The sequence below is a fragment of the Haemaphysalis longicornis genome, unplaced genomic scaffold (assembly GCF_048455015.1).
Source record: "Haemaphysalis longicornis isolate Haplotype H1 unplaced genomic scaffold, Haemaphysalis longicornis Haplotype H1 scaffold_2, whole genome shotgun sequence".
Classification (NCBI taxonomy): domain Eukaryota; kingdom Metazoa; phylum Arthropoda; class Arachnida; order Ixodida; family Ixodidae; genus Haemaphysalis; species Haemaphysalis longicornis.
The window spans coordinates 24,541,198-24,554,026 of record NW_027526295.1 but is presented as its reverse complement, the minus strand read 5'-3'; the positions used below and the strand labels follow the sequence as shown (position 1 = coordinate 24,554,026).

Here is a 12,829-nt window from a genome sequence, read left to right as displayed (position 1 = left end):
AACCTAACTTTATCTTAAGTGATATGCCTGATAGTTATTGAGAAGTTCGCTCGCTGTATCGTTTGAATATTTTCAGCCTCAGTGAGCGATTGTGGCGGTTATTTCAGCAATATGTCGTGCGCCGCTTTTCTTTCCAGCGGCAATGCTCGCTATCATACTGGCGTTCTCGGTTCCGGGCATATGCATGGCGTACCTGATCGCATCCTTTGTGAGGAGTCCCACGCTGGCTTTTACGCTCACGGCTCTTGTAATCTTCTTTGGCGGTGAGTTGGAAGCGCTGTTATTGCATCAGTGAGAGCTTCGAACGCGTCCCTGTTAACTGAGGCGAACCTCTCGGTCGTTTCAGCCTGTTGCGTTAAATTAAAATCTGTAGCACATAGCACAGTTTGCACGGTTGGTCAAAATACCAGAGAAAATATAATAAGCGGCCATCTGTGAACATATAGGTTTGAACGCCGATGCTCCATCACTATAATAAGATGCACTAGTCTACCACATGCCATCGACAATCACATGTCAAAATTTTATCCTTGAAAAGAATACTCAGATATTGAAGCACGGGACTATGGCTTATAGCATGTTTGGTTGCTGTTTTGTGCCATGACTTCTCGGAGGCTTCTCTAGGATTTGGCACGCGAGGCTAGAACCACGAGCCCGACTAAATTCCAACACATCCTTTCCCTCCCCAACATACCGGTGTCTGTCTCAGTGATGATGATGATCGTTGGATGTTTATGGCGCAAGGCCAACTGGGGCAAAGAGCGCCAAAAGAATAGTCGATGATAGGGGTGAAACCTTAAACACTAACTAAAATCAGCAAAAACAAAACTAAAATCACAACACGACAATGAGCATGGCTGGTGTATAGGGCCAGATTTCATGATGCGTGATAGGAAATGAGGTTTAAAAACTTGACGTCGGACAAATACTCAAACACACGTTTCACGGAAACAATGGCATCATCACCTAGGAAAAACGATGGATGTAGGGGAATATGTTGTCTGTAGAGTTCTCTGAAGTGTTTGTGTCGTGTTGTGTGAAGTGCCTTGCATGTGATTAGTATGTGTACTACGGATAGGGCCTCTCCGCACCTGCTGCACTGGGGTCTAGGAGATCCCGTCAGCAGATACGAGTGAGTTGCATGCGTGTGCCCCATCCGTAGCCTACCCAAGGCGACTTCCGTGTGTCTGTTGCGTGAGTCAGCTGTGTACCGTCCCAAGTGTGGCTTTATTACATGTAGTTTGTTGTTTGTCTGTTCGTCCCAGTGTGTTTGCCATGTTCTGCGCAGGTGTTGTCTTATGTGTGGCTTGAGGTCTGTGTACGGTACGGTTGTTATGTCTACAGTGTTCCTGAGTGCAGCAGCAGCTGCCCTCTCGTCTGCCAACTCATTCCCAGCGATCCCAGCGTGTCCTGGAACCCAGCAGAGGAGCAGCTGATGCTTCTTTGCATACACAGACATGATAATGTTAAATACAAGATTAACTATGTGGTTTTTGGGGGGTGTATGCGATGACAGTGCGCGAACAACACTCAAGGAATCTGTGTAGATGATAGACTTTGGAATTTGATTTTCAAGTATGTGCCGTACAATCAGCAAAATCCCATACGCCTCTGCTGAAAAAATTGTCGTGTGGACGCTCATGGTTCTGGCTGCACAGAAATTCGGACCATGAGCAGCGCAGGAGACCATAGTGGAGGTTTTAGACGCGTCACTGTAAAATTCTGCAAGTGGGTATTTAAACTGCAGAGACAGAAAGTGCTGCAGTATTGCAGCTCGCGGTACCCGATTTTTGTCAAGTTTCATAAAAGAAAGGTCGGAGGACACAGGACGAACTTTCCAAGGAGGTAAAATGTTTAAAGAGGATGACCTGTACACATCTAAAAACGAAGCGCTCAGATCCGAGGCTCGCTCTCTCACTCTAAGTGAAAAGGGCAGAGGAACGGATGGGCGATTTACAAAAAGAACAGATGTGGATGTGTCGTTAAAAACGGGATAAAAAGGATGGTTATTCAGCGATGAAATTTTAAACGCATAAAGTAAGTCCATGTACGTCCGTTGGTTCTCAAGGCTCCACTTATTACACTCGGCATACAGACTCTCGACAGGGCTCGTGCGAAAAGCACCCGACGCAAGCCGTAGCCCCAAGTGTAGCACTGGGTCAAGCATTCGCAACGCTGTTTTGGACGCCGACCCATATACCACACTACCATAGTCTAAACGAGACCCAACCAAAGCAGTATAGAGCCGTAGTAGGAGTTCTTTGTCGGAACCATACGATTGATGGGAGAGAACCTTAAGTATATTCATTGTTTTCAGACATTTATGTTTAAGTTTCTTGATGTGTGGAATGAATGTGAGTTTCTGGTCAAACACAACACCTAAGAACTTGTGCTCCTTGTTCACAGGAAGCGACACGCCATTCAGAGTAATGTCTGGGTCCGGATGGACCCCGCGCTTCCTGGAGAACACAACGCAGGAGCTTTTTGCAGGATTCAATTTAAACCCATTCTCGTTTGCCCAGCCGGCAAGCTTCTTGACACCAAGCTGGACTTGACGTTCGCATATTGACATATTACATGATTTAAAAGATATTTGCACATCGTCTACATACATAGAATAAGAGATTGTTGGTGGCAGTGCCTTTCCAAGAGAGTTCATCTTTACGATAAAGAGAGTGCAACTCAAAACGCCTCCTTGCGGCACGCCATTTTCTTGGACGTGAACCTTTGAAAGTGCACAACCAACTCTTACTCTGAACGCTCTGTCCGACAAATAACTAACAAGGGTGTTCAACATATTACCCGAAACACCGAATGACCTGAGATCACTAAGGATCCCATAACGCCAAGCGGTGTCGTAGGCCTTCTCGAGGTCGAAAAAGACAGTTAAGCAGTACTGCTTATGCACGAAGGCATCCTTGATGTATGAGTCAAGTGCAACCAGTTGATCGTTCGTCGATCGCCCCACCCTAAAGCCTGCCTGGCAGCTCTCGAGAAGACCATTGTACTCGAGGAAGTACACAAGCCTGCGATTGATCATCTTCTCGAAGAGCTTGCACAGGCAGCTCGTCAGGGCTATTGGACGGTAACTTGAGGGGGACGACGGGTCCTTTCCCTCCTTCAAGAAAGCCACTACAATGGCCTCCCTCCAAGAGTGTGGAATGTGCCCCGAAAGCCATATTTTATTATATAGATGTAGAAGTGCTTCAAGTGTGTCTGCATGTAGATGTTGTATCATTGTGTATGTAATGTTGTCTGGGCCTGGAGCTGAGGGTTTACACGTGCTCAGAGCAGCCCTCAGCTCATGTAGTGAAAACAGAGAGTTGTAAGAAGTCTGTGATTTGTTGTTGTCGTGTAGGGACTTCTTTTCACAAGAGGCTTTATACTTCAGGAAAGTGTTCGTGTAGTGTGCTGAACTGGACACGTGTTGGAAGTGTTGTGCGAGTGTGTCAGCCTGGTCTTCCAGTGTGTCCCCTGTTGTACTGACCAGGGGCAGGCTGTGTGTATGTTGTCCTTTGAGTTTGCGTATACGCGTCCATACCTTGCGTGTGTCTGTGTATGAGTTTATAGATGTTATGAATGAGCGCCAACTCTCTCGTTTTGCTTCACGGCGCACACGTTTTCCTAACGCCTTGGCCCGTTTGAACAAAATGAGGTTACCCGACGTGGGGTACCGACGAAGGACACCCCACGCCTTGTTCTGGGCCTCTCGCGCCCGCCTACAGTCCTCATTCCACCACGGCCTCCGCTGGTTGCGCGGGGCACCAGAGGCGTGGGGAATAGACTTTTCGGCGGCGTCGAGGATGTGCGCCGTGAGGAGTTGTGCGGCTTCATCTACGTGTAGGTGTGCTATGGATGTGTGGTGTAGTTTCGATGTCTCTGTAAATGTGTTCCAGTTAGCTCGTGCTTCATTGAACCTATTATGGGAAGATGAACTGCTTGGGCCTTTACCTATATATCTAAGTGAGGTGGGGAAGTGGTCACTACCATATGGGTCAGTTCCCACACCCCACTCGTGAAGAGGAAAGAGAACTGCGGAGCCAATAGCCAAGTCAAGACATGAGTATGTGTTGTGTCCTATGTTATGATATGTAGGCTGTTTATTGTTGAAAAGGCATGCTCCAGAAGATGTCAGGAATTTCTCTATCAGGCGACCTCGGGCATCCGTTCTGGAAGAGCCCCAAAGAGAGTTGTGAGCATTAAGGTCGCCTGTTAGAATGTATGGTTCGGGCAGCTGGTCTACCAGCGCCTCGAAGTCGGAGCTCGTAAGTGCAACATCAGGAGGAATGTATATGGAGCATACCGTTATTAATCTATTAAATATTATTGTGCGGACGGCTACAGCCTCAAGGACGGTGTTCAAGGTGACAGGGTGGCATGCTAAGGATTTGCGGGTGATTATGGCAACACCGCCAGAAGAGTGTGTGCAGCCATCCCTGTCTTTCCTGTATACCATGTAACTATTCAAGAAATTTGTGTGTTTGGAATTCAGATGTGTTTCCTGGACACACATTATACTTGGCTGATTGGCATGCAGAATCTCATAAACGTCGTCAAGATTATTCAGAAGGCCTCTGCAGTTCCATTGAACAATATTTTCTCTTCCCATTATTATGTGTTCAGAGCTACTGGAGTGTGACTATTTATGTAGGGTCTTTCGGGGCTTGCACTCTTGGAAGGGGTTTTCTGACCTTCTCTACTGACCTGGACGTCGCAGCCCGTTCCTTCCGCTGCGATGAAAGCCGGAAGGGCTCGACGTCCATGTCGTCATCTGAAGGCAAGGGGGTGGCCAGCGGACTGGGCCCCCTTGACATGGTACCCTTTCGGGTGTTCTTTGCCTGCGCTGCCAGTGCCGAAGGCGTGGGGAGCACCACAGGTGGCACAGGCAGTGAGGCGGGGGAGGGGGTCGCTGCGACTGCCTCCGGTGGAGAGGGGGAAACGGTGGGTGCAGCAGCATCCCCACCGGACGTGGATGCCCCCACAGCCGCTGCTGACTTAGCAGGCGGTGCGGAGGCGGGTTGGGCTGCAAGAGGCAACCCAGGGGGGGGCGGAGGCGGGACCAAGTCCGACTCTCGGTACTGGGTCCCCGCCGAAACCAGACGCCGCTCCGCCCCCCGGCGAGCCGCGTCGGCGTACCTGCCCAGGGGGAAAGAGGCGAACCTCTTTCGCGCCTCTGGGAAGGTGATGTTCTCGTTTACTTTCAAGGCGATGATCTGTTTTTCTTGTTTGAATTTTTCGCAGCTCCTGGAATAGGCAGCGTGCGGTCCCTGGCAGTTCGCACAGGTGAAGCTCTCGGATTCGCAATTGTCGGTTAGGTGATCGTGTGCTGCACATTTTGCGCACGTCGGCTTACCACGGCAAGAGGTTGTGCCGTGCCCAAACCGCTGACACTTGAAGCAGCGGCGTGGGTTTGGCACGTAGGGTCGGACCGGACATCTCATGAAGCCTGCATTGACCGACTCAGGAAGTGTTGAGCGGTCAAACGTCAAGATGATGTGTTTGGTAGGTATAATTTGATCGTTTCGGCGTATCGTGATTCGCCGCACTGCTGTCACGCCCTGATCGCGAAGGCCGTCAAGCAGATCTGCTTCAGTCTCATTTATTAGATCTCTATCAGAGATGACGCCCTGGCAGCTATTCAGACTGCGATGGGGCGTGATCTTGATATCAACATCGACCATGCGCGTTTGCTTCAAGAGGTTACAGGATTGTTGTTTGTTTTGGACTTCTATTAGGACTTCTCCGGTTGTGAGCTTTTTAGCCTTGAACGATTTGCCTACAACGCTTTCAAGAAACTTGGAAATGAGAAAGACAGACTGGGAAGTGATGGGTTTTGATTTATCTAGGGATTCCATTACCAGGAAGCGCGAGAAATTATCGGGCTTTGGAATGGAGATCGAAGACAAAGGAGGAAAAGATACTTCGGTGCGGCCCCTTTTCAGGGACCGATCACGTTTGGGGGGGGGTTTAGAAAATGCCATATGACACATTGGAAAGCAGGGAGACGGGGGTACTTTCTTCTTTGACCTTACCCTGGTAGTCAAAGAGGTCCCGGAGCTCCCTGCCTGGTGAACAGACAGGGAGCCCATCCGCCGGAGCTTGACCTGGGCTCCGACGGCCACCGTTCGTGGTTTCTAACCCTTCACCTATAAACACATTGCCACGGTTGGATCCAGCGTATGTTTGGGGGCTCGGGGTCCGCGGTATCGCCAGTACCGTCACCAAGATTGCTCAAGGTGCCCCGTGCGGGGTGTCTGTCTCAGTCCCTTCCTAATAAAGATTCTGCTCTGTCTGTCTGCCGGGGGCTTTGAAAAAAAAACCAGGACCTCTTGGATTATTTTTCAAATGTTAAACTGGGCATCTCTTTATATAGGAACATTATAATTTGAAAATGAGCAATGCAGGCCAAGTGTCAATAAAATGCATAGCACTTTCCTTCACTATGAAGACACTTCTTGGTTTTTCCCATTCCGCAGAAAAACGGCTCGGCTGTATTGAGCTTCCTCGTGTTTACACCAGAGCCCATTTTTATGTAAAGAAATGCATAAGTAAACAACGGGTATAAATATATTTTTTGAAAGGTTATCAGAGGTTTTAAAGGTTTATTCAATTCGCAAATTTTTTTTACATACATCCGTACATACAGACGAGAGTCCCAAAGCCATAAGGCTGAAACGGGACTCTCGGTAGTTCATTACTAAGGTACCATGTAATCGCAGCGAAGAGAAATGACCATGTTCAAATAACTAAGGAAATATATGCAACACTTGCAACATTAGCACTTTGAACAATTCGATTTGACAAGTCTATTAAGTTGATTTGCAATCCCTACTACGACGTTAACAACAACTACAAAAAAACTCCCAAGCATTTCCCCGAGGGTGAACATGGTTAAGTGCGAATGCACGGGGTGATGCTATGAGGGGGAGTAAAGTTAAAATCCGTTGGCATTCGCCCGTGAGCGCGCGCGAGCCGACCCACGGAGGTCTGGCAGTTTATCGCTGCATATATAGGGCGGTACGCCGCGCCGAGCGCGCCGAGCCAGGTGGCTGAGAGAGGAGGCGAGCGCAAGGGGAGAGGGACAGCGGCGCACGGCCGCTGCAGCCGAGCGAGGGGGAGAGGAGAGAGTGTGACGTCACGGTGGAGAGAGAGGCGCGCGGCAGCTGCTGGGGAGAGGAGGCGCGCTGTGACGTCATACCATGACGTCACGGCGCGAGGAGCGGTGCGGGGAGCGGCGCGCACCCGCGCAGCCACGGCGAGGAGGCGGAGCGAGCGCGGTCACGTGGTGAAGTGACGTCACCGCGCCGTTGCTACCGACGCTCTTCTCCGCTCCACGCCGTTGCTAGGGAGAGGAGGACTGCGGACGCCGCCGCCGCCGCCGCCGGCGGCGGTGGAAGGTTTGGGGTCGCTTATAAAGTGCATTCGCACTTAAAAATTCTCACCATTCAGTAAAGGACATTGAACGCGTCGTCTTTTTTATTATATACCAGGGAAAAAAGTTTGAGCAAGTACACAGGTGAAAACAAAATAGGAAAAACAGCGAATTGCACACCAAAAGGAATACCTTCACTGCTGTTTTAAATACAAGTAATGCCATTGATGATCTTACAGTAAGAGGCAGGCTGTTCCAGATTTGAATAGCAGGGAAGTGGGCACTTTTTTCCCGTAATTTGTATGAACAATGGGGTTTAAAAATTATTACGGGAGGCAATTAAACGTTGTGGGTTTTACATTGCATACAGAATGAACGTCTATGAACTGAAAAGGAAGCTGATTGTTCAGAAGCCTAAATAGCACGATCGCAAGGCTATACCTAAATAAGTGATCAATGGTTAAGATACCTAACTTGTTACGTAGTAACGAAAAATCAGCACTAAAATGTCTGGTGGTAATCACACGCATCGCTTGGTTTTGCATAAGCTTTATCTATTTTAAGTGACATTGATAAATGTTTCCCCACGCAATGATGCCATAGGTAATGTCACTCTGTATAAAGAAGAAATATAGTGCTAGCAGTGCGGAAGACGAAAAGAAATGCCGGGGTTTAATGAGCGCACGATTTCCAAATCGAGTGTTTTTTTTTAAATGGTTGTTATGAAGATGAAACTTAAGGTGAGTATCAAGAGGTATACCGAGAAATGTTGCAGTATCACAAGCAGGAATAGAATTTTCACCAAGTGTTAACGAGGGAATCTGGGTTACGACCTTCTGACTTGAACCGAAAATCATGAATTTAGATTTGATAGGATTAATTACCAATTGGTTCTTTTTACACGAATCTACAACATTACAGAGAGCGACGTTAAGTTTAGATGTTAAAGGGTGTTAAAGATGTTATTTAAAGATTTTATTTAAAGGGTGTTAAGGATGGTAATTATTTCTATCAAATCTAAATACATGATTTTCAGTTCAAGTCAGAAGGTCGTAACCCATGCTGAGATAGTGGTTTCATCCGCATATAAGACGCAATGGGATGACTGCATGGGAATGCGTAAATGCACAGGAGAGCAGGTAGCCCAATGTTTGAGGTGTTATTAGGTTAAGTGAGTGCATTAGAGCAATTTCTGCAGAATTATAAACATGACACCCAAATTACACGTTTCATTCTAGTTCTTTAATAATAAGGTCTGCTATCTACGCGAAAAAAAGCTGAAGGTTTGGAGCTTCAGTACATCCGCAATCGTTAGAAATACCCGTTATTCGGAATAATGTATCCACCCTTCGCGTTTTGTTTGTGTGCACTTGCAACATAGCCCTCATCGTGAATCTCTATGCGACCCTCTTAATACAGTCGTCCACCGCCTTAACTGCCTTGTTGTAAGAACCACTAGCCACTACTTCGCATTGCTCCGAACTTTAAGGGCTAGCTGAAGTCCTACACAACCGTTTGAGCAGTGTTCCTTCGCAATTTTCGAGACATTCCACGCTAAAGTCGAATCTGCGGCTCCAGCTAAGCCCGTGGACGACTGTACTCAGGCAGCTGGTGGGCTACTGCGCGCCCTTCTTCGCAGGAGCGGCGCCCATGTTCGTCCACCTGGTGGTGACGGCCCTGGACGTGACGCGGGGCGTCGAGCATCCTCGCTGGCTGCCCCGCGCCCTGTCGCCCTTCCCCCCGTTCGCCTTTCCCTGGGCGCTGGTGAAGCTGCTGCAGCTGGACGCCGAGAACGCGCAGTGCGAGCGATACGCCCGAACCAAGCAGGGAGCCTTCTTCCAGCTGGACGTCTTCTGCCTGGCACTCAGCGCCAACAACCGCTTCCCGGGGCCCATACACTTCTGCTGCGAGCGTACGTTATGGGCTTCATAGTCGCAGCACGAGAGTTGGACACTGGCGTAGTGAGATTAGAATATTTTTGTGCTCATATTCACAAAGTCTTCAATTCCATCTTGCTTTAGCAAATATTACAGTTGCACTGTGTGTATTTTACTACAGGGAGAAGAGAATGTTGATTTATTATACACAATCGTTTATTCAATATCCTCGCCGTCTTTGTTTTTTTATTACAGTAGCTACGGACCATATTTCCGAAGTCAAGAATTCTACCCGCCGCGGTGGCTCAGTGGCTAAGGCGTTGCGCTGCTGCGCACGAGGTCGCGGGTTCGATTCCCGGCCGCGGCGGCCGCTTTTCTGATGGAGGCGAAAAGAAAAAACGCCCGTGTGTGCGAGATTTCGGCGCACGTTAAAGATCCCCAGGTGGTCAAAATTAATCCGGAGCCCTCCACTACGCCGCGCATCATCGCCTGCGTTGCGTCGGCGCGTTAAACCCTACAATCAATCAAGTCAAGAATTCTCTGGCTGTACACACCCATAGCTCTGGCTTATCTCGCCGATCCGATAGGCTGAAAAATCGACCACCTAGGAAAATAGAAAAAAATTCAAATGTTTTTGAACAAAAACATTGCTACTAGAGTCTACATTTTTGTTTCAATATATTATTCCGTGCTGAACCTCAGTTAATAGGGTCTAACCTCATAAAGTGCGCAGCAAACGTGTGGTCAATAGCACGTTCAATTTTATCTCGTCTAGTCTGAAAACTGTTGATGCAAACTTTCAAACCCAAGTTCAAACTAGTAAAACTGCTTAGAGCTCCGAGGAGTGCAAGGGTTCGTTTTAACCTAAGTTACGCGAAGGCAGCAGAGAGAAGGAAGTGTAAAAAGGTTGTTGAGGCAAGTTTGTTGACCTGTGTAATTATCAGGTTTTTGAATTACGGCTCTCGACACAGCTCTTGAAATATGTCTCCTTGTTTGTGTGCCGTGCTTCGTATGAAAACGCAGTAAGCTTTTTGTCGGGTATCGGTGTACGCAAGTGACTGAATAACAGCAAAAAGTGGCAGATATGCGATACTCAAAGTTTTATTAAACAAGGAGGACATATTTTGTAATTAAAAATCCAACTTTCACTTCCTTCAGAAGTATGGCATTTTTGCGGCTTAGGGATAAATACTGTCACGTGGTGGCAGCACATACACAACGAACCATGAAAGATGCGAGCGATGTGTTTACATTATTTACGCAGTGTCGGCCATGAGGGAGCCCGTGCCCCTGGCTCTTGTTGTCTTATTTTCCCCGTAACAACGTTTCAATACATCCATTACCACGCGCGTCACAAATCATCGACCCTTACCTCTATGATCGAAAAATTAAAACACGTACAAGAAACCAGGAAAAATTACTTTCCCCGCGCAGTATAAAAATATAAACAATCTCCCTCGAAACACTTCCAGTAATCACCTCCGACATCGCCACCTCCAATAGAGCGTTTATTCAAAGCCTATAAAATTCTACCACACTGTAAGTCGCCAAAAACGTGCGTCACTGATTAATAGCCATTCTTTTCATATTATACAGCCAACCGTATTTTTTCTTTTTTTTGTATCATTACAGCGCAAATATAGCTTTCGTATCTCATCTTTATTTACTGTAATAGGACCGGGGCATAATTTAGGTATTTGTAATAAACAATCAGGAACCGGTAGCGCATCTTTTAATACCGAATGATCTCAAGCGTGCACATTTACCTGTGCTTAACTGTTACTGCAGAATACACGAACAACGCTACTGTGGGCCTGAAGACTCTTAGCCCATTCAGCCTCCACGAGGCGGCAGTCGGAATCGAGTTGCTTGTCCTGGTGGCCGAAGGGGCTGTTCTGTTCGCCGTCGTAGTCTGGAGGGACGCCCGTCGTTGCACAAGATGGCGTCACTTCTCGCCAGGCGGACTCATTTCTGTAAGCACTGCCGCTTCAATTAAAGCGTTATATTCGCATTAAGTGAATAGCTAGCATCGCTTTGACCACGCTAATTTTTTACCTAACATCTAAATAACAGTATTTGCTATATACCTAGCATCAGACATCATCTCCGACTACGCGTGAATTGCAATGCAGTTTTGTATTATGAAACGTCACAGTGTAAGTTCCACTTTATATCAGGGGATGTAGTTAAAAATACATCTGTTGGGAAGGTTCTTCGAGTGCTTAAACGGAACCAGTGTTAGAAACAGATGTCTCGTTAAAACGGAGATTTCTCAATGTCAGTTTTTACCCAGCGTGATGCCTGTGAGGTTCAGGACCGTATTTGCAAAACCGCGTTTCGCAGTTCCCTTGTGGTTATAACAATTATTGTAGGCTTCAACACCTACAAACGCTTCCCGCTAAACGGGAAACAAATTTTCGAGCTAAAAACACAACAACAGCGTAAGAACTTCACAGAAAAGAATTGTGATTTGTTTTAAGGAAGGGTGGAGTAACTGAGCAATGCGGAAACAACTCGGAGATCGAAAGGATGAAAGGACGATTAAGTAGAATAAGCATGTTCAGAACCGCACCAGTGCATTGAAAGCGATGACTAAAATAAAAGAAATAGCACCATGAGGCCGCAATGTTTGCAGTTATACGCTCTAACAGCTGTATCCCCATAAATCTTGTGTACTCGTGGAGCATCATTTAGTTTGGAATTAATTGGCTAATTTAGCACCCCTCCGTTCCTGTTGTTTCCCACCCTCTAGACACCACCTTTAGCTGATAGCTTCAAGCTAAATTAGCGCGAATCAAATCCGCAATAAAGTAATCACTATGGTCGCATGCTCTTTTATTCTTCTGAAAAAATTCCACAACTAGCCTGGAAACAGTACCCAAATCTTCATTTTGGATCGGCGGGTGTAACGGAGTACTTTCGTGTTGAGCTTTCACATAATAAAATTTCTAACCTATAACAAAAACATTAGGTTTGTTTAATAGCAGCTTGCATAGCACACAACTTTCTTTTCGTTGGCGGATATTCACCTCCCGTTTTATCTACAGCGGTAGGGCGAGCCGCAGGTGTGGCGAAACAAGCGAGAAAAAAAGGTTGCAATAGCGCTCAAGGAAGAAAGCGCATCGGTGGGGTCACTTACAGAGAACGGACGCAGTTGTGTGGACCAGTGGTTGTACAAAGCGTCGCTAAACACAAGGCTGATTAAGCCGCAGACAAGTTGAGGGATACACGCATGGTCGGACTTCAATGACCGTATGCACGGATCATCGTACAACTGATTAGTGTCCATGTTTTGTAACACTTCACACATGGCTTTGTTTTTATGAGCATTGTTCACTACGGCATTGCTGGTTTCTCCCCTGAGCAGACAAGTTTTCCTATGACAATTGTATGCGTCTCTACAATGAGAAGCTGGCATTGTTCGCTTGGGATCGTAATGAGAAACTAATCGGCATTGCCAACAAGCGTGATTGCTGAAAGATTGATGATTGATTGTGGGGTTTAACGCGCCGACGCAACGCAGGCGATGAGGCGCGCCGTAGTGGAGGGCTCCGGATTAATTTTGACCACCTGGGGATCT

The 12,829-nt window shown here is 47.3% G+C and overlaps 1 protein-coding gene across 1 annotated transcript in view; it reads left to right on the top strand.

Annotated features, from left to right (window-relative positions):
- The window catches only part of LOC144167872 (phospholipid-transporting ATPase ABCA3-like), a 148,433-nt gene that overhangs the window by 109,694 nt on the left and 25,910 nt on the right, over positions 1-12,829 (top strand). Inside the window, exons 15-17 of the mRNA XM_077697018.1 lie at positions 138-263; positions 9,012-9,284; positions 11,038-11,222. Coding sequence (XP_077553144.1) covers positions 138-263; positions 9,012-9,284; positions 11,038-11,222 — 584 coding nt within the window. The remainder of the gene's footprint in view (positions 1-137; positions 264-9,011; positions 9,285-11,037; positions 11,223-12,829) is intronic.